Source organism: Mastigoproctus giganteus, chromosome 9 (assembly GCF_048544385.1).
Source record: "Mastigoproctus giganteus isolate SK-2022 chromosome 9, ASM4854438v1, whole genome shotgun sequence".
Taxonomy (NCBI): domain Eukaryota; kingdom Metazoa; phylum Arthropoda; class Arachnida; order Uropygi; family Thelyphonidae; genus Mastigoproctus; species Mastigoproctus giganteus.
Genome location: NC_143583.1, coordinates 215,893,745 through 215,915,577, shown reverse-complemented (window position 1 = coordinate 215,915,577; position 21,833 = coordinate 215,893,745). Strand labels below are relative to the sequence as shown.

Sequence of the window (21,833 nt, the reverse complement as noted above, 5' to 3'; positions counted from 1 at the left end):
TTTTATTAAAAAATAACATTTCAGCAACTTTTTTTCTACAATAATTAATTAATATAACTAGTATGTTAGTACAAGGAAGTGGAATACTTACCAGAATCATTTTTTTCTATACCTTCACAAGTAAGAAGTGTTTTTATAAAACTGAAATGGCCAGAAAGTAATGCATTATCAGCATCCTGGAGTGATGGAAGTGAAGAAGGAGAAAATCCCTGAAGCCAAGCTACTTCATCTTCAATCATTTGTTTAACATCTATTTGCAACATCTGAAGCTCTCCATCTGTGATAATACATACGATGAAAAATTATGCATTGCAGAGGAACTTTTTTGATAACTTGGTCATAATAGTCTAAACAGCAGGCTTAAATGTTTACATGCTAGGTAGGATGTTGGATTTCTATGTTATTTGGGTATAGTGTAGAGTGGTCAAATGCCCCTTTTATATTAGCAGAGGCATACAATGCAAGAAAGCAAGCTTATGCAGCATCGGTCAAAAAAAAAAAAAAAAAAAAAAACCCATTTCACCCCTCCATTCGTTCCAAATGCCTGTCCAGCTGAGCCTTAAACTTATTTAGGCTATCAACTTCCACATCAAAAGATGGAAGTCTGTTCCACAAATCAAACTACCTGCTGGCTAAAGGCAAATTTCCACACATCTATTCTACAACTGTCTTTCCTCAATTTGAATCTATGCACCCTCAGGTTTTTAATCTGATCAAAAGGAAGAATCCCATCAGCATTCAGTTTACTCATCCCATTCAAAGCTTTATACACCTCAATCAGATCACCTCACAGGTGCCTATTCTCCAGGCACTGCAATTTGCAGAACTTAAGCCTTTCTTGGTAAGAGCACCCGTTTGTTTCCCTCACTAATCTAGTTGCCCTTCTTTGTACTTGTTCTAGCAACTCTACATCCATCCTAAAATGAGGCCTCTAGACCTGTACACAGTACCCAGGTGTGGTCTGACCATTGCTTTATATATAACGGGATAAACACCTCCCTGTCCCTGCTAGCAAAATTCCTATATATCATTGACAAGACTCCTCATGACCTGCCCTGACAGCCCATCTGCACTGCTCAGCAAACTTCATATTTGACTGCACAATAACCACCAGGTCTTTTTCACGTTCCATTTTCCTGAGTGTAGTACCACACAGTTAGTGTATTTCTCCTGGGTTATTGCTACCCATATGTAGTACTTTGAATATGTCAATGTTAAACTTCAGTTGCCACTTCTCAGACCATTTTCCCAACTTATCTAGATCCAGTTGGAGTAGCATACTGTCTTTACTGTTGTTAACAACCCTGCCAACCTTTGTATCATCTGCAAACTTGGACATTAAACCTGATATACCTTCATCAATATCACTGATAGATATACAAAACAATGGGCCCAGCACCGAACACTGGGGAACTCCACAAATAAAATTTGTCAACAAACAGCAGTGTCCATTGATTACCACTCTCTGTAGATTCCCACTCAACCATCCCTTTATCTATTGCAGCAACTTACCCTTAATGTCATACCTCTCCATTTTGTACAGCAGTCTTCCATGAGCAACAGTATCAAAAGCTTTCCTGGTACCCAAGTACAGCAGGCCCCCCGTTATAACTCAGTTCGCTTTACGCTGATTTGCAATAACGCTGTTCATATATTATAACCCGTATCTGACTATAACATTGTCACAGATCACTATATCACTCTTTTACAGATTTCATTTTTGGCATATTTAACGAAATAATTTCATTTGATGGAGTTGATAGCTTGAAAATGAATAGAAAAACAGCATTAAAACGTTTCCCACGCCGACTTGAGAAATTTTCCCACGCTCAGTGAAATTTTCTCGCACGCTAATTTAATTGCAGTACAGTGACTTGTTACATAGTTCCGGGATCAACATTTTAAAAAATGATCAAGTATATTGCTTGTAATATTTGCGTTATATGCATTTATCCGAAGTCTAGTCATCACTCAGTACAGCATTAGACATCGTGCGTAACGGACAGTTTACTTGAACATTGTATCATAATTAATGCAACCAACGCAATTACATTTTCGAAGAGTTAATAATGGCCGATAAGAATGAAAAAGCAACGTCTGGGCGCAGTAAGAAGACTATAAATGTAAGAAAGACTGAATTTGAAAATTAAATTAGACATTTTGAAGCAAATCGATTCCGGTCAAAGACAAGTGGATGTGTGCCATAATTTAGGACTTGCAAATTTAACTGTAAGAACAATTATAAAAAGAAATAAAGAATTAATTTTAGCAGCGGGAAAGATAGCTGTTTCACTGCAAGCAACTAGGGCTAGGCCGGCTATTAGGATTTAAATGGAAAGACTTTAACTAATTTTATTGAAGATAATATCCAATGCAGAATTCAGTTAAGTTAAATATTATAAAAAAAAAAGAGAAAGAGAGAGAGAGATTAGCCAATATAATGATCTGAAGAAAACTCACTTAAAAAAAAAAAAAAAAGTGGAACCATTTAAAACTATTAAGAGCTGGTTGAATAGATTTAAAATCCAGGGAGAAGCCGCAAGTGCAGATCAAGGAGTTGAAACTTTCAAAAAAGAACTTGTTAAAATTATTGAAGAGGGGTATTATGTGTTATACTTCTCAACAAGTTTTTAACATAGATGAAGCAGGGCTTTTGTGGAAACGAATGCCTAAAAGAAGTTTCATATTGAAAGAAGAAAAAAACATGTCAGGTTTCAAAGCGGCAAAGGATCAGTTGACTTTATTGTTGGGTGGTAACGCTGCGGGGAATTTAAAATTAATATCCCTTTTAGTTTATTTGGAAGAGGGCCAAAGTTCAACCCAAAATCGACACATTTTTCATGATTAAATTTATCAATTAAATTAAATCAATTTAGATCAATTAAATTCATGATTTTAATTGGAATTTTAAGTTTCATTTTGATACGTAAGTAGTTACCACATAATTATATACTTATTGTAATGCAGAATATTTTATATGTACAAATTTTGAATATTAAATATTTTGACTGACATTTGCGCATCTTTTCACTACTGTTTATTATTGATTAGGAAATATCCTATGGCACCGACCGCAACTCACAAATACATATGTTACCTTATGGGAATGTGGCGCTCGCTTAACATGGATTCACTTAGCGCTCTGTTTTTCCGGAACGAATTATCAGCATTAAGCGGGGGTCACCTGTATATGATATCAAAATTATTTTTGGCATTCAGTTCCTTTGTGACCACATCATAGTATCCAATCAAATTGATCAGACAAGACCTCCCTTTAACAAACCCATGCTGTATCTTAACTATTACTACAGTCTTGTCTAGATAATCCTGCAATGCTTTTTTAACCAGTGATTCCATTATTTTCCCTGGAACACAAGTTAAACTAACAGGTCTATAGTTACTTGTCTCACCTTTTGAACCCCCTTTGTCAATTCGTGCTACATTTGCACACCTCCAGTTCATGGGGACCTCCCCTGAGTCCAAGGAAGCTCTCATAATTATGGCTAAAGGTTTGCTTACTTCCTTTGCTGCCTCCTTTAATATAACTGGATTGATCTCGTCCACCCCAGGTGCCTTTTTTATGTTTATCCTCAACAATTTCTCCTCCACTTTGCTCTCAGTTATTACAAAATCACTTAGCTCCCGGTTAGAGTTTGATAAATTTCTGGCACTCCCCTCATTGAATAACTCCTCATGTGTGAATGTAGATGCAAAATACTTATTCAATTTATCAGCTGCCTGAGCATGATCATTAATTGTCAACCCATCTATGTCAAGTCCAATCTGATTCATCCCTTTCCTTCTAGAGTTTACATAAGTAAAGAACTCTTTGCTGTTTTTCTTTGCATCCTTTGCCAAAGATTTCTTGTAATCTGCCTTCACCTGCCGAACTTCCTTTGTGACTTGATTACAAACTAGCTTATATCTGCCATAGGCTTCTGTGTCACCTGAAACTTTATATGCATACCATACATTTTTTTTCTCAGCCACGAGCCTCATTAATTCATCTAACATCCACTCAGGCCTAAACCTTGAACATTATTTCTAAGTTGGAATGAAAAGCATAGTAGCCTCCAAAATTAAGTCCCTGAAGGCTTCTCATTTAGAATTCAACATTGGCAACATCATCAGTTCATCCCACTGTACAGAATTCAAAAACTGTCTGAGACCCCTGTACCTTTACAAAAGCAAAAGCCATTCCTGGTGGTAGTTACCTCTGAGTAAATCCCACTTCATCACACTGTGATCACTGCCACCTAGTGGTTCCTTTATCTGCAGATTCTTAATGCATGAAAAATCCCTACTGATAATCAAATCAAGAGATTACTCCCTCTAGTTGCCTCCCGAACATGCTGATGGAGAAAACAATCATCCAATAAATCCACAAAAGCCTTGCTAGTATGTGAGTGACCAACCCACAAATTCCAGCCAATATCTGGAAAGTTGAAATCCCACATTATAAGACTCTCTGATTTACTGGCCCACTCTATTTCTCTGCACAATTGCTCATTATACTCATCAGATTCATTAGGCCTATAACACACACCTACTCTCATTTTTCCTTTCCCAGTGCTTATGTCACACCAAACAGACTCAACATTGCATTGTTCACTAACATCAATTGGATGCACTTCCTTAGATTTTATGTGTTTCTTAACTAACAGCATAACTCCTCCTCCCTTCCTGTCCAGAGTTTCTGGGAGAAAAAAAACCTTGCTACCCTTGCCTGAGGCTGACTAACTCAGCCATGTTGTGAAAAAGACCCATAAAATTTCTCCCATCATTGATGGGATTCGAACTTAGGTTTTTTTCCACCTGGTGTGGGGATGATAGCGATTCTACCAACTCTGCTACCCACAAGGAGCTTCAGTAGTTATATCATCAAAATCTTCCCCTCTTACCGACTTAGCAGGTTCTATGATCACACTGATTCTGTTTTGTGCCGGTTTGCCATATTTCCTGAATGAACTGACTCTGGCCATACATTTTTCCAACACGCATTTAATGTTGACAGTTTTACTTCTTTCAGTGATAAAGTTATGATTCTCAATTTTTTTCCAAAATCCATTGTAACAATTTTCTGATGTAATGAATTTCAAAGGTAGATATAATGCCTTGATCTAATTAAAGATATGGTACTAAGTGATAGGAAAATTACTTCAATGTTTGGATGACTTAAATAAATAGATTTTTTCACAAATTGAATAGCACACAACCTAACGGAGATTTCCCATCAAAGTAAAATATGGGGATTTCCCCAATATTTTTTTTGTTTTTTGCATAACGATTAGCGAGCCCAAAGCAGGGATTCACAAAAAAAAATTGGAAATGTTGAAAAATTACATCCAACATAATAGCAGAGTTTTTCTCTGCAAAAAAGCTCAAAAATATCGTGTTATGCAAAGGTTTGCCATAATTCTCTAACTGTGTAGAGCAAAACCGTGTTATATAAGTACTATGTTCTGTGAGGATTGCCGTACTTTATCAATCGTGTTAGAGTAAAATCATGTTGTAGAAGTACCATGTTATATGGAAGGTTGCCTGTATATGCCCTCTCCTCTGGAAAGATTAAATCATATTTTGCATACAAATTGGGTGTTAAATATAGTTATTATTAATGTTCACAATTTTAATGTTATAGTTATTATTAATTCACAAGCACAAAAACAAAGTATCATTTGATAACACATTTAAGAGCAATTTTCAGAATGTTAGGTAACAAACAACACTTTGAATGGATGAACTCAAAGGAAAACAACTCCTCCACCAATTAGGTAACTATATTTCTGAATGAAACCTTACAGAATTCTCCCTATTCTATTTCTGTATTTATAAATGATATTAATGATGGTATGTCGGGCTTGGTGTCCAGGTTTGCAGATGGTACGGGGGTTGGTAGGGTTGTTGGTGACACTAATGACAGTGTGCTGCTGCTGCAGCAGAATCTGGAGGGGTTGGGCATATGGGCTGAGAGGTGGCAAATGAAGTTTAACATTGACAAATGTGGGGTGCTGCGTGTGGGAGGCAGTAATCCCGGAGTAGCATATCAACTCTGTGGTGCTGCGCTGACGGTGGTGGAGAATGAAAGGGACCTGGGCGTAGTTGTGCAGGCGGATGTGAGGTTTTCTGAGCGGTGCAGACGTCTGCGGGAGTGGCTCATGGTGTCTTGTCAGTGATATGCGGGAGTTTTTCTGGCAGGGATGAGGAGGTGATTGTCCCCTTTTTTTTTTTTTTTTGGCTGATGCTATATAAGCAGTGGTCGGGCCACACTTTGAGTGCTGGCCCGACCTGGAGGGCTGGTTTAAGAAGATGTAGAGCTGTTGGAATGAATACAGAGAAGGGCAACAAGATTAGTGAATGGAACAAAGGGTTGCTCTTATGAAGAAAGGCTTAAGTTTTGTAAATTGCAGTGTCAGGCACCTGCGAGGTGATCTGATTGAGGTGTATAAAGCCTTGAATGGTTTGAGCATGCTCAATGCGAATGGAATTCTTCCTCTTGCTCAGAATAATCACCTGAGAGGGCATAAATTCAAATTAAGAAAAGACGGTTGTAGGATAGATGTGCGAAAGTTTTTGCCTTTAGCCAGCGAGTGGTTGACTGCTGGATCAAATTTTCATCTGTCGTTGTAGAAGTTGATAGCTTAAATAGATTCAAGGCAGAACTTAACAAACATTTGGAGTGAGTGGATGGGTGAAATAAGGGTTTTTTTTTTTTTTTTTTTGGCTGATGCTATATAAGCTTGCTTTCTTGCATCATGTGCCTTTGCTAATGCTAATGCTCCCGGTCTCCAATAGGACGGACTCAAATACAGACTACTATATATGAGTCATGAGTTGCGAAACCAATAAATTTCATGGAGGGAATTTGTACAACTGTTATGGACTTCTAACATGAAAAATTAGCTAGGAGTACACGTTATCTTCTTAGGTTTATGACAAATAACATATTCTTATAATGACTGTAATAATGCAATTATGTGTACAATGAAGTAATAATAAGTATATATCTTACCTGTTAAGTCATTTAGAAGCTTACAGCGGAGTTCAAAATATTCTTTGCACTGGCTCAACAGTCTAGAAAATTAAATAGGCATTTGTATTTCAAGTAACTATCAGATTTCACTAAAGCTTCTTTATAGGTCTATTAATGAAGTGTTTACAAATTATGAGAAACAGGCTACCATGGAATTCACATAATGTTACAGTATAATCATTATTACCTTTTCAACTACAGACTAACAGAAATTTAACCATTTTCTTCAATCATTGATGCACTTGATAATGCACCTTGATACACCTATCATAAGTACTGTGTTCCTTGAGATGTTCACAATCGACATGTCATAAAGGAAAACAGTGGGGGAAGGTTCCCAGATCATAAGATATTTTTGTATAAAGTATATTTTAGCACCACAATGAAAATATATTTTATAAATATCAACTGGATATTAATTTTGCCAAGGGTTATGAGGAAAGTATCAGTCGCCGCCACCACCACCACCACCACCACCTCCAATGGAATCATATATAACAGACTCTTCCAGCACTTAGCCTATGCAGACGATGTAGTGATGACTGCAAGGAATCCACATAGTCTGAGGCCAGTTTTTGAAGAGTTGGAGAAAGAAGCAGAAAGGGTTGGGTTGAAGGTAAATGAAAATAAAGTGAAGTTTATGATTACAGGTGGGAGGGAGAGACAAAGTACCTAACAGATCTGGCAAACAGTGAAGCATAGTTTTAATAGAACAGATTCCTTCAAATATCTGGGAGCTATGTTTCAACATGATAGTAGTAACACCCCAGAAATTCAGGCTTGTCTTAATGCTGGAAACAGATGCTATTTTTCCCTGCAGAAACACTTTTGATCAAAACTGCTCTCTAGAAGAATGAAATTAGTGTTATACAAAATAGTGGTATGACCTGTCGTGACTTATGCTAGTGAAACATGGGTGCTTAAAAAAAGAAAAACAAAAAATCTTTAAATGTGTGGGAAAGGAACATATTAAGGAAAATCTTTGGCCATGTAAAAGTCGGGGAAGACTGGAAAATAAGGACAAACCAGGGGCTGACGGAGCTATGTGGAGAACCAGATACAGCAGGAATGAGAAAGAGCTCAAACTTAGATGGGCAGGCTATGTGATATGAATGGAGGAAAACAGATGGCCAAGGAAAGCAATGGAAGGGCAACCAGGAAGAAGAAGAAGATTGAGAGGAAGACTGAGAAGGAGGTGGGTGCATGACATAGAGAACAACCTATGACAACTCTGGGTGAGATGATAGAGAACAGTAGCCAGGGAAAGAGACAGCTAGAGGAAAATCATTGAGGAGGACAAAGTTCTACAAGGACCATAGCACTGTGGGTAAGTAAGTGAATAATTAATTTTGAAAAGAGTATAATTATCATAAATATACAGGTTATCTGACTGTAGAGTTTAATATGTTTGAAAGGTTTTTGTTTTTAATTTTAATGACATTATTAATCAGATATTTATGAGATTCCTATCTTTAATGATAGTGTTTAATGAAAATCATTAAAGTCTTTAGATATCATTTTAGCTATAAAATAACTACCTGTATTTATTATTTTCTATAAAAAGCTCTTTAACATATTTAAACTGATTATATAGTTGTTAACATGAATATTTTAAAACTTTTGTTTATTACTGAGTATCAAATTATTAAGAAGGCACCTTTCTGTAGGATATGTTATGATTTATAACAGTACCTATATATACATTTATGCATTCTTCCATGGAAACACAGTAGTTTGGTGACTGGCATATCTGCTATCAGGAAAGTAGTGAGAGAGACTATAGAAAAAATAAGGTTAAAAAAAACCATATTTTTTGAAAAAATAATAAGAAAATAATAAAAAAATAGAAAAAATATGGTTAACTCAATAATCTCGAAAATTATTGAGCATCTGACCACAATGAGCAAGAGAAGGTCCTAAAACATTTGCGGCAAATGATCAAAGTGCAACCAGCACAACTGTAAATAGTGAGGTTAATGTGTAATATAATTTTGAATTTGAATGAAATGCAATATTGTTTATTGCTGCTTATTATTCCTACTAATTTTCTGATGTTTTTATAGAAAAATATTTTTAAAGAAAATTATTTCAATGAAAATTAAGATTTAAAACTTAAAATAAAACATAATCCTTAAATACAGATTTATTGAAATTAAATTCTAATATAAATGATTTTAAACCAAAATTTTAGTATTGAATAAACAAAATGCTTGTAAGCCAACCTTTGACTTGTGCCTCTGGTACAGCTAGAAGGAACCCAAAGAGGTAAATGGGCTTTCAATAACACTTTTAAAAGGAAATGTCTGGGAACTGGATTTGTACATGATTTAATGGTACTGAGATTATAAAATAGTTCCCTGGCTGCAGCACGAATTTCCGGACAAGGTGATCCAAGTAACATGTCAATGATGAAATCACTTACACATGGCATACCAGCAAAGGAATCTAAAAGAAAAAAATGAAAGAAAAACTATAAAGTAATTGGTAATTAAGGAACAAAACACGTAAACTAAGTGATAGGAATGTATTTAGGAGTTTTTTTTTAACAATTATTTAAAAAATTAGCAATATATGATGCTACATAATCAGCTAATAAATATTTACGAGGTGTTACTAGAAAGTTCAGGGACTGAACTAATTATTTAGGAAAAGGTGAATCTTACTGGCTATTCAGATGGATCTCCTTTGAAGTTGTCTCCATGACACTATACATTATTCCAATCTTCTGCAACTTCTGGAAGCCATCCTGACAGGACTTCTGTTGGAATCACTAATAATTTCTGTGTTACAGGAACTGTCAGTGATTCCTCAGTCACTACCAGCGATTGCAATGACTACATGGGAGTCACCTGCCTGCAAGTCTCTTATAGCTTGGGAGGTTTTGGAAATACCAAATGCACTCCTTTGGCATTACATACATCTATATACTAACAGCTTCATCATATGTGTACTTCCAGGGCCGAGGCCCATATGCACTTGACTGCAATGACTGAAGAAATTCTGAATAATTTACTCAGTCATTACAGATTTGGGAGCAACCACAGCTAGGGAGTGCTGTGCCAAGCGTGTAGAGACGTTGTCATGATGCAAGTGCAATTCCTTGAAGCCTACTTTTCCAGTGTTTTCTCTGAACATCATCATGCAATCACCATAGAACTGTTTTGTAGCATTCCTGGTTCAGCATATTTGGCAATGATGTACAAATTCATAAAGAACAATACCACAATCTTCAGATTTGATCAAGATTGTCATGCTATTTTTGGGCTTTGGAGAAGATGGTCTTAAATTGAGAGGGTTATAGCCAAAATATCTATGATTCATCACCATATTTATACATAAATGAATGATGGAAGAAACAAACTGTAGGTCAATCAGCAGCAGCATACTGATGAAGATCATGATATGTGAGAACTCAGCAGACTCTAACTTGGTGAGAGGAATGAAGGGATCCTCTTACCAAGAGAGGCTTAAGTTCTGCTAACTGCAGTGGCTGGAGACTTGACACCTCCGCAGTGATCTGATTGAGGTGTATAAGGCCTTGAATGGATTGAGCACACTGAATTCTGATGGGATCCTTCCACTTGTTCAGATTACAAACCTAAGGGGCATAAATTCAAATTAAGAAAAGGCAGATGTAGAATAGATGTGTGGAAATTTGCCTTTAGCCAGCGGGTGGTTAATTGCTATAACAAACTTCCATCTGTCGTTGTGGAAGTTGATAGGTTAAATAAATTTAAGGAGGAACTGGACAGGCATTTGGAGGGAATGGGGTGTTTTTTTTTTTTTTTTTGGCTGATGCTGCATAAGCTCATACACGCTTTCTTGCATCACATGCCACCACTACTACTTAGTCGAAACACATCACATTCTCAAATTTTGTTTTAAAATTTATTGACAAAAACCATACAATAAATCATCAATACCAATGTTAATCGTATTTAGCAGTCACGGACCTGAACCCCGGTCCACTCAAAGAGTGCATGCCACTGCATTCTCCCTCCTGACCACTCGGGCTACGTCAGGCCTTTATATTATATGATTCATTCAACAGCTCATATTTGCTAACTTAGTTGCTTAATTTTTGCAATACTCACCATATGCTGTAATTATGACTTCTAAAGCAGGAAAAATTATGGAATCTAGGATTATGAGATGTAGTGCAAGTCACCTCAATAGTAATGAGTGAATCATAACATGGATTTCCTTAAGGGAAGATTCTATCTGACCAACCTGGTGTGGTATTATTAGGTAGTCACAAAAGAATGGGATGCGGGTTAACTGCAATACACTTGAAATTTTTAGATCCACACAGTGTTGCACAATGTAAAACACTGTATGAGCAGTGAATAATAATCATCATCATCATCATCAGCCATTTTCAGTCCACTGCAGGATGAAGGCCTCTCCAGCAACTTTCCAGTTCCTTCTGTCTTGAGCACTGGCCATCCATTTACTACCCAAAAACTCATGAATTTCATCTATCCATCTCCGCCTTTGTCTTCCAGGTTTTCTTCTAGCTCCTCTTGGGTACCATTCTGTTATTTTCTTAGTTCATCTGTCATCATGTCTTCGAGCTATGTGTCCTGCCCAAGACCATTTTAGTTCTTTAGTTTTGATAAGAATGTCCTTTACTTGAGTTTTCTGCCTAATCCATGTGTTTCTCTTCTTATCTAACAGTCTGATTCCCAATATAATTCGTTCCATTCTTCGCTGTGTAGTTCTCAGCTTCTCTTTCATTCTTTTGGTGAGTGCCCAAGTTTCACTTCCTTAAGTCATGGTGGGGAGTATACATTGATTCATTATTTTACATTTCAGACAGTAATCAAGAAACGAGTAATGGGACAAGTAAAACGAGTAATGTTCAATAATCAAGAAACGAGTAATGGGGCAGAAAGTGCCAGATATAAATGGAAGCATCCACAAATGGTTGTAAGATTATGGCTGTCCCAGTTATTTGAAAATTTTCTAGACATATTGGTGAACTATCATAATAATTGCAATTATTGCAGAAGTGTGGATTTGCACCAATAGCTTTAGGTATTGCACAAAGATACATGGGAAGGAGGGAAAAGAAATCGTTCTAAGAGACATTTCTTTTCCCACCCTCAAGCACATTAAATGAACACAACTGAAGTTACTCATGAGCTAGTTCAACACAGTGGATGGAAAGCAAAACTAGCTACCATTAACTTCAGATGCATTCATTAACTTTGACCAATGGGCTTTTTTTTTTTAAATAGGTGAAACTTTTAGTGGGTTACTGATAGCATTAGTATGCTTGAAGCCAGTGCCAAATGTTTTCTTCTATTTCCAGAGCTCATTTTTCCCACCCTCCTCGTATTGTCTATTTTCTACATGACGCTTGCATCTTTATGAGCAGTAGGAAAGATGCTAATATTCATTAGCATCTTTCCTACTGCTCATTATTTTGGAATATACAGGTCCATTTATGTACTGTGTCATTATTAACATTTTTTTTTTTAATTATTTTAGATATTTCCTGCTTAGCAGTATGATTTAGGTTTACAGTCTGTTATACAGGTTTTATCCAAATTGTCACTTGTGTATATTTTATTTTTATTCATTTAATGTTATACACTTGTACAAATTATCTATTCTGCCAGTCTGATCTCTGATTAAGTTTTCATAACAGGAAAGCTGTGTGGGAAATGTTTTTTTCCCCATTAGCCATCACTGGTTAAATATGGGGGGGGGGGTTCCAAAACGATTTGTATTCACCCAGTAGTTGTGACAGAAGGTTGAAACAAACACCATGTTTCAAAAATGTATCATACAAAATGATACATTTCTGCCACCTCTCAATACACTTCCACAGTCCAGATTTGTAGAAGTCCTCTGACTTCAAACCATGACTCTGTAACAGAAACCACCTTGACATCAGCAGCAAAGTGTTTTCCATGAAGAAAGGACTTTGGGGAGGGAAAGAGAAAGAAATTGGAGTGGAGGGTGCAAGTTTGGGGGAATAAGCAGGATATGGCATATTTCAAACCCACATTTGCAGGCACACCTCATTGAAGCATGTGAGGAATGCACAGGGGTATTATCATGGAGCAAGTGCATGCCTTTTGACAGCTTTCCCAGCTTCTTTTCTCTTTTATAGCAGCACATAGCTTTATGAGGAGGTTCGAATAATACTACCGTCACAGTACAGCCTTTTGAAGGTAGTCTGTTAGTATTACATCATACTGATCCCAAAAAATTGACAGCATCACCTTTCCAGCACTTTGTTGCACCTTTGCCTTTTTTTGGGGAGGGTAATTCTGCATGCTTCCATTCCATTGTTTTCATATTTGTTTAGTATCTGGAGCATAGTGATGGATCCAAGTTTCATCCATGGCAACTAGCAGTGAAAAATATCTCTGCTTGCTTTTCCTGGCATGAACAACATTTCATGTGCACAGATTGTGCCTTTTTCCTTCTAGTAAGAGGTAAAAAGTCTTGTAACCCATCTATCAGACACTTTATTCATATGCGACTGTTGATGGATGATGTTTTCCACAGACTGTATACGAATTTTGAGCTCTGGAGCAAGTTCCTTGATGCAACTATGGCAATATCTTCCAGGATTAATGCCTCAATTTTTGCAACACTCTTCTGAGTGTTGCAAAAATTGAGGCATTAATCCTGGTGCCACATTTGAATTGTTTATACCAATATTCAACAGCTCTGTAACCTGTGCAGTCATCTTCATAAATAGCGACTGTTTATTTGTGGATTGTTTTGGGTGTTTTCCCTGCAGAAAGAGGAACCAAATCGCTAATCTGTATTCCACTTTATCCATTGCAACACTGCACTGTCAGATTTGTTTTTTTTTTTTAGGAGCATTAGCAACTAAGGCCATATTGCTTCGGGAATATGCGGTGGTCATTCCCTGACCTTTCCGCATCCTCCGTATTTGGTGGTGCACTGTCAGATCAAAACAAAAATTTGTGTGGTGGTATCAAACAAAAGAAATTTCTTCTTTCTTTCACAACTACTTCTTGGTGAATATAAATCTTTTTTGACCCCCTGCCCCCACTAATTAAAGAACTACAACCCTTTTGAAGGTAATTTTAAAGTAATTGAAATGTTATATGCTTTGGTTATTTCTGACGACAGAACCTTGCAATTTCTGATGACATGGGGTTCCCTGGCGACAAAATTCTTTTTTTGTCCATTATATTTTTAAATGTATTTAATTATGTATATTTTGGTATTTAATTATTTATATTTTGGCATTTTAGCAACTTGAAAAAACACACGGAGGAGCCAAAGTTGTCTCAGCAATCTGAGTGTACTTTCAGAAGTGATTCCAAAAATCATATCTTTCTATCTCAACGTAATGCAGTATTATGTGAGTAGATTGTATATCCTGTATTTGTTCCCTTTTTTTTTTTGCACACTTTTGAAAAGTAATACAGTCTATCATAAAACATACTGCAATAATTAAAGACAAATACCAGCCAAGGAATTAAAATTTTTACTATAAAACAAAATATACAGAAATAAAATATAATGAAAACACTATCAGAAGGCTAAAATATTACAATAAATTACGATAAAAATGTTAAAAATACTGAAGCAATAAAATTATCTAAAATAAACTGGATTAAAAGCGATAAAACCTGAAGCTTTCGGAGACTGCTGTCTCCTTCAACAGTATACTATTACTGCAATGACACATCCTTAAGTAGCAGGCCCATGGCACTCATGGGCCTGGGCTCTCATAGACCACACTACTACTACTAGTAGTGTGGTCTATGAGATTAAGTGCCCGGATTGTGAGGAGTGTTATGTGGGGGAGACAGGGCGACGTTTATAAGACCATCTGGGGGAGCACATGACCGCTATTAAGACTGCTAATTATGCGAGGTCTGCTGTGGCAGAACATTTCTGGGAGAAGCAGCATTGGATCTCCCCTGAAGATGCGGTCATTACGGACTGTGCCCATGGATTTTGGGAACGCAAGTGACTCGAGAGCTTGAGAATTGGTTCATCCAGTCGTAATACTATTAACAGGGACAGGAGGACAGGTTTACACCCCCTGTTTGAGGCGGTTGTCCTCAGACGGGATGACCGGTTCTGTTTGACAAGCTCCCGAGCCACTTCCGTTTCCGTTGGGCGCGTGGGGAATGCCGACCATGTGTCTGATGGACCACATGCATAAGTGCCATGGGCCTGCTACTTAAGGATGTGTCATTGCAGTAATAGTATACTGTTGAAGAAGGAGACAGCAGTCTCCGAAAGCTTCAGGTTTTATCGCTTTTAATCCAGTTTATTTTAGATAATTTTATTGCTTCAGTATTTTTAACTACATTTTTAACGTTTTTATCGTAGTTTATTTTATCATAATTTATTGTAATATTTTAGTCTTCCGATAGTGTTTTCATTATATTTTATTTCTGCATATTTTATTTTTATAGTAAAAATTTTTAATTCCTTGGCTGGTGTTTGTCTTTAATTATTGCAGTATGGAATTTCCCAGCCCCATAGGCCTGTTTGAAGATATCATAAAACACTCAGTCTTTCAGTCATAAAGTAGAAAAAAGAAAGCTATATTAAGTGAAAATCAAAATTAAACTTACTAAATGTATCATTTCTTATATGAAGGCAAGTAACTAGAAACTCCAAGGCTGTACGTGCTAATAAAGAATCTTTACTACTAATGCATTCTTTCTGGCTACAGACACCACCATGAAGTCCCTGATTTTCACCTTCACTGCCAGTACTTGTATTACTCCCTAAAGAAAGTTTAAATTGCATTATTTAAATTTTTTCCAAATACAAACTAATAGAATGCATACATTATTATATTACTTCAAATAGCTTAACAAAACGAGTGAGTGAGCCAAATGTCATATTTATTTTAAGTTATGTGGAAAAAGTAAACAGAAATGTTATACTTTTTCCACATAACTTAAAATGTAAACAGAAAAGTAAACTGAAATTACATTATTTAAAAATATTCAAAAAAAATATATGGCTTTACCTTTTATATAATACCTTTCTGTATTATATATAAAAAAGTGAGTTAAAAAAAAAGTTGTTAATTGATGATGTTAGCTTCAATGCACGAAAAAACTCATTCTTCAATTATTACGATTTCTCAGCTTTGTCAGTCGGTTCAGCCCTGGAGAGATTGTGCAGGGCTCATTGGTTGAACTTTTTCTCAGTGTGGTCTGATTGTTAACGGAAGGGACTGCTTATATAAGAGATGCGATGCCTTAGGTGTGTGTGTGTGTGGGTGGGTGGGGTGTAGTGTATAGTGTTAATTGTAATGCGGCTCCTCCACACGATGGGAACGGGGAGTGGGACATGGTAACCAGGTATTGCCACTTCCCACCTGCTAAGAGCCAAGTACCAGCTGACAACATAACAACAGAACACATTATAACATTTACACAACCAGCATACTACATACAAATGGTTGGTTTTGGCATAAGCTTCAACACAAGAAGTACAATAGTGGCTAATGGGGAGAACCCTGGGTCCACCACAACACATGAATATCCCTGAATATCTCCTGTAATGTGGCTCTGGGGGTTCCCCCCAACTCTGCATCAGGCAATTTGATGAATACAAAACTCTGTAAAGGCCAGATTTATATAAGTTAATGAATGTTCATGAGGTATTAGTGTGGGGTTGTGCTGGTTATGTTGTTCATTCGGTATCTTAGCCTAGAGGCCTGTGTTTTAACACAAAAACCTCTAGTTTACTGTCCAGTGCCACGAGAAGGCAGGTCGGGCAATGGGGAGTATGAAAGAACTGGCAGGGCAAACTCTGTGGTAACAAAGGTACAGACAGGGAGAGCCCAGTAAAATACAAAAAAATAAAAGTTGAAGGTGATAGTGGTAAGACAGGAAGTGGGAGGAGGGTTAAAGTGGTAGAGTGAAAGGGGGGGCTGTAGTAAAAGCACCCACCTATTTGAAATGGGGAACAGAAGAGGGTCCCCACAGGGTAGATGCCCATTCTGCCCCAAAGGTAGAAGTTGACAGGTGACGATGGGGGTTCTCCACCAGGCAAAGGGGGAGGGGTGCCACCAAGGTTGGGGGGAAGGGGCATAGAGTGATTATAAATATGCTAGTTTACATATTTATAATCTTTAATTTTAACTACCATAAATATGTTAGTTAAAATTAAAGCGTAGGTACAACTAAGTGTGAGGGTCGGTATTTACAGCAATCTCATTCACACCCATGCTTTCATTCATTCTTACAAGTATTCGGCTCAGGTATTCATATCTCTCTGGCTCTCTCCACTGCTACCCTGGGCCCTTCAACTTACTATTACTATTCAATTGGGGTGCAGTACCTCCCTGACTTAGAGGGGGAACAGGTATCCTGTGTGTTATCAGACACTCAGCCTAAAACACTGATGGATCCAATATCTCTCTATTACAGAAGATTTAGAGTCCAGTTGGCCTGCCTCCCTAAAATCCACTCATGCACCCCTTCTCGATGGTAAGCCCTGTTACGTCACTTAGGTGGCAACGAACGTGTAGAGTGGTTCTCTTCAAGACACCTGGTCAGCGTGAAGAGGAAAAGACCAAACCCTCCAGCATATGACAGCACGACAAAACAAATGGCCTTCAGTTGCCAGCAGCTTCCACTCTCCCTCTTACGGCAGCGAGAGGATCAGAGTGGAAGCAGAGGGTGCTAACAATCTCTGGGTACAACCAGGCTGCCATGCACGGAAACTGAACTTGGCCTGTTATAACGTAATATCACTCATCGGTGAAGATAGGATATTAGATCTGGAAAAGGAATTAAAAAATGTGAATTGGAATATCATCGGTTTGGCTGAAACAAGAAGAAGAAATGAATCACTTATACGTTTATCAAGTGGAAATCTGCTGTACACCAATGGAAACAGTGAAAGGAGTGAAGATGGAGTTAGGTTTCTGGTCCATAAAGATTTTAAAAACAACATTTTGGAATTCAAAAGTACATCACCAAGGGTGTCAAAGACTAATACTCAAGATTTCTAAGAGGTACAAGCTAAAGATTATAATGATTTATGCACCAACATCGAGCCATGATGATGAAGAGGTTGAAGAAATGTACACCGAAACTGAGAGTCTTCTAGATGAGCAGAAAACCCACTACACTATTATTATGGGGAACTTCAATGTTAAGGTTTGAAAAAGGCAAAATAGCGCAGAAAGAGGAAATATAGGAAATTTTGGAATTGGTGAAAGAAATAAAAGAGGTGAAAGACTTGTGGAATTTTGCAGAATCTCAAGGACTGTCAGTAATGAACACTTTTTTCAAGAAAAGGGTGGACAGAAAGTGAACATGGAAGAGTCCAAATGGATTAACAACGGAAACTGAACTTGGCCTAATGAAATCAACTTCATCCTCACTAACAGAAGATATATTGTGAATGATGTTACCATCCTGAATAAGGTAAATGTTGGAAGTGATCACAGAATGGTAAGATGTACACTTGATATAGATGTAGGAAAGGAAAGGAAAAAACTGACTCGAGTAAATAATACAAAGGTCTTTGAGATAACAGAGGAGGAGAAAAAGCAGTATGTACTGGAACTTAAGAACAAGTTTGAGCTTCTGCAGACTGCTCAGGACCAAGATATCGACGAGGAATATTACAACTTTCTGAAAGTGATAAAGCCCAAGAAACCTATAGGGAAAAAGAAATCCAAAGAAGAAAAAATTAGTCAAGAAACACTTGTCATGATGAACCGAAGACGACATATGAAGAGCAAGAAAAACACTGACGGGGAGAAAATTGAGTATACTGAGTTATGCAAAGCCATTAGAAAGAGACTTAGAGAGGACATAAGAAGATTTAACACCAGAAATGTAGAACAAGCATTAAGGGAAAACAAAGGATTTAAATCAGCCATGAGCAGTAATACAGAAAGACAAATGATACTGGCGCCTCCGTAGCCAGGTGGGAAGGAGCAGCAGTGTGTAGCACACGCTTCTTGATTAGACCGGGGTTCGAGCCAGTCACCACCAAATAGGGAGGATGTGGAAAGGTCAGGGAATGACCATCGCATATCCCGGAGCAATATGGCCTTAGTTGCTAATGCTCCTAAAAACCAAAACAACAAACAAACAAATGATACTGAAACTGAAGAATTGCGATGTTGTACTTATAAACAGCAGAAAAGGCATAATTAAAATAGCAGAAGACTACTATAGAGAATTATACAAGGAGCGAAGGAATGATGCCAGCAGTGGGGAAGATGGATTGCAAATTAGCAACACATACGACATACCCGATATTCTTCCTGATGAGGTAGAACATGCATTGAAGAAAATGAAGAATCAGAAAGCTCCGGGGGAAGATGAAGTTACTGTAGAATTGTTAAAGTTGGGAGGAAGAGACATAACACAAAAACTGGCAAGGCTCTTCACAAAGTACATTAGAAAAGGTGTGACGCCTAAGCAGTGGAATAATGTAATCATAGTTTTGCTGCATAAGAAAGGAGATAAATCAGAAATTGGAAATTATAGACCAATTAGCTTGTTATCCCACATCTACAAGTTGTTCACAAGGGTCATTACTAACAGATTAAAAAGAATACTTGATGATAATCAACCGAAAGAGCAAGCTGGCTTTAGGACAGGATTCTCAACTATGGATCACCTTCACGTAATATCACAGCCAATGGAGAAAGGAAATGAATATAAAACACCATTATGCCTGGAATTTGTGGATTATGAAAAGGCATTTGACTCCATCCAGCATAAGGCAATGTTTCAGGCACTGGAAAGACATGGCATAGATACCCCCCCCCCCCCATATATTATGATTTTGAAGAAAATATATGAGAGTGCTACCTCCTTTATTAGACTAAACAAAGACAGTAGGAAATTTTAAATCGAGAAAGGAGTTCGACAAGGAGACACAATATCTCCGAAGCTGTTTACTGCTGCCCTTGAGGAAGCTTTCAGAAGATTAGACTGGTCGCAGAAAGGAGTCAATGTGAACGGAGAGTACCTAAACCATTTACGATTTGCAGATGACATTGTGGTCATAAGCCACGATCCCAAAGAATTAGAGGAAAATCTTAATCAGTTATGCACAGTTAGTAAGGATTTTGGACTAAAGATGAATATGGCTAAAACAAAAGTAATGATGAACAAGTATGCCACAGAAAGGGAAATAATGATTGAAGGAGCAGTAATTGAAAAGGTGGAGTCATATACTTATCTGGGACAAGTTATTAGCTGCAATAATGATAAATGGCTAGAAGTCAAGAGAAGAATAAATTTTGGATGGATAGCATTCAGGAAATATAGTCACATACTGAAGAGCAATATCCCGGTTTGTCTGAAACGTAAAATAATGAATCAATGTATACTCCCCACCATGACTTATGGAAGTGAAACTTGGGCACTCACCAAAAGAATGGAAGAGAAGCTGAGAACTACACAGCGAAGAATGGAACGAATTATATTGGGAATCAGACTGTTAGATAAGAAGAGAAACACATGGATTAGGCAGCAAACTCAAGTAAAGGACATTCTTATCAAAACTAAAGAACTAAAATGGTCTTGGGCAGGACACATAGCTCGAAGACATGATGACAGATGGACTAAGAAAATAACAGAATGGTACCCAAGAGGAGCTAGAAGAAAACCTGGAAGACAAAGGTGGAGATGGAATTCGTGAGTTTTTGGGTAGTAAATGGATGGCAGTGCTCAAAACAGAAGGAACTGGAAAGTTGCTGGAGAGGCCTTCATCCTGCAGTGGATTGAAAATGGCTGATGATGATGATGACCTTGACATATGCAAAATTGCACATGTTAGGGAGGTAGCAGTGGGTATGTTGGTGTTGTTAGTAGCTAGGACCAATATGTTAGTATGTATATTCTAAGTTTACATATTACAGTTTGTTTACATACTTTCCATTACAATCATACCTTCAATCACTCCCATTTACCACAACTCTCTCTCTCTCTCTCTCTCTGTTGCTCCCTTACTGGGTCACTCTCACTCTTCAAAACTAACATTCTGTCCCTCTTACTGCAACTTCTATTTCACTCTATCATTCAGTGCCCAGTACATTCACTCAGTTTTTCACTCTTTCATTCATTCTGCATTGCATCTCCTTGTCACATGCTTACTAATATTTTTTAGCTAAGCTGCTTTCCCTGCTACCTATATCTCCCTCCCCTATGTTTATTTATTTGGTGTGAGTGACATTTTAAACTGCCAGGGAGCTGATGCAGCTGCCTGTCAGTTTAAAATGTCATCATCTGGGTGTTGTGAGAGACATGGACAGTTTGCTTATGGATTGTTGTTTTGCCGTGGAGGCTGTAAGGCTGGGCCTGTCTCTGGATATTTCTACGGATCACTTCAACCATTGTACTTAGAAGGGTTGTTTGTGAGAAAAAGATCAAGCGTGTTGGCTGTGTGGTTTGGATTGTCAGATATTCTGGTAGGTAAATACTTTTTGTGTAAAGCTTTTGAAAGCTTTATAGTTATTTTCTTCCATTATAAATAAATGTTCTTGTCCCCTGGGTAGGGGGTCAATTTCTGCCATTATTTGGGTTCTTTGTATATCATAAATTATACATTCATAGAGAATGTGTGCCCAGTTTTCACTTTTGCCACAGGTGCAGTTAGGGTCATCATCAGACTAAACTAATTCCCAAGGAATTAGTTTAGTCTTTAGATGTTGTGATGAGTCCAGGAGTGTACCACTTTGGTGGCTTTGGGCTAACCACTGCCACCTGTGGCAGAAACCTTTTGGTAACTAGACCTCTGGTTTCCTGCTCCCACTATGTTTACCATAGCTCATGGAGCTTTGTGGCTATTTTCTTTC

General features: G+C 37.5%; 1 protein-coding gene across 2 annotated transcripts in view; it reads right to left on the bottom strand.

Moving 5' to 3' along the window:
• LOC150081121 (ubiquitin carboxyl-terminal hydrolase 24-like) overlaps positions 1–21,833 on the bottom strand; it is a 908,750-nt gene that overhangs the window by 395,400 nt on the left and 491,517 nt on the right. For both annotated transcript variants that reach the window (XM_090381072.1, XM_090381073.1), the window contains exons 33-36: positions 15,619–15,774; positions 9,256–9,478; positions 7,013–7,074; positions 92–277 (exon numbers count right to left, since the gene is read on the bottom strand). In XM_090381072.1, coding sequence (XP_090237198.1) covers positions 92–277; positions 7,013–7,074; positions 9,256–9,478; positions 15,619–15,774 — 627 coding nt within the window. The remainder of the gene's footprint in view (positions 1–91; positions 278–7,012; positions 7,075–9,255; positions 9,479–15,618; positions 15,775–21,833) is intronic.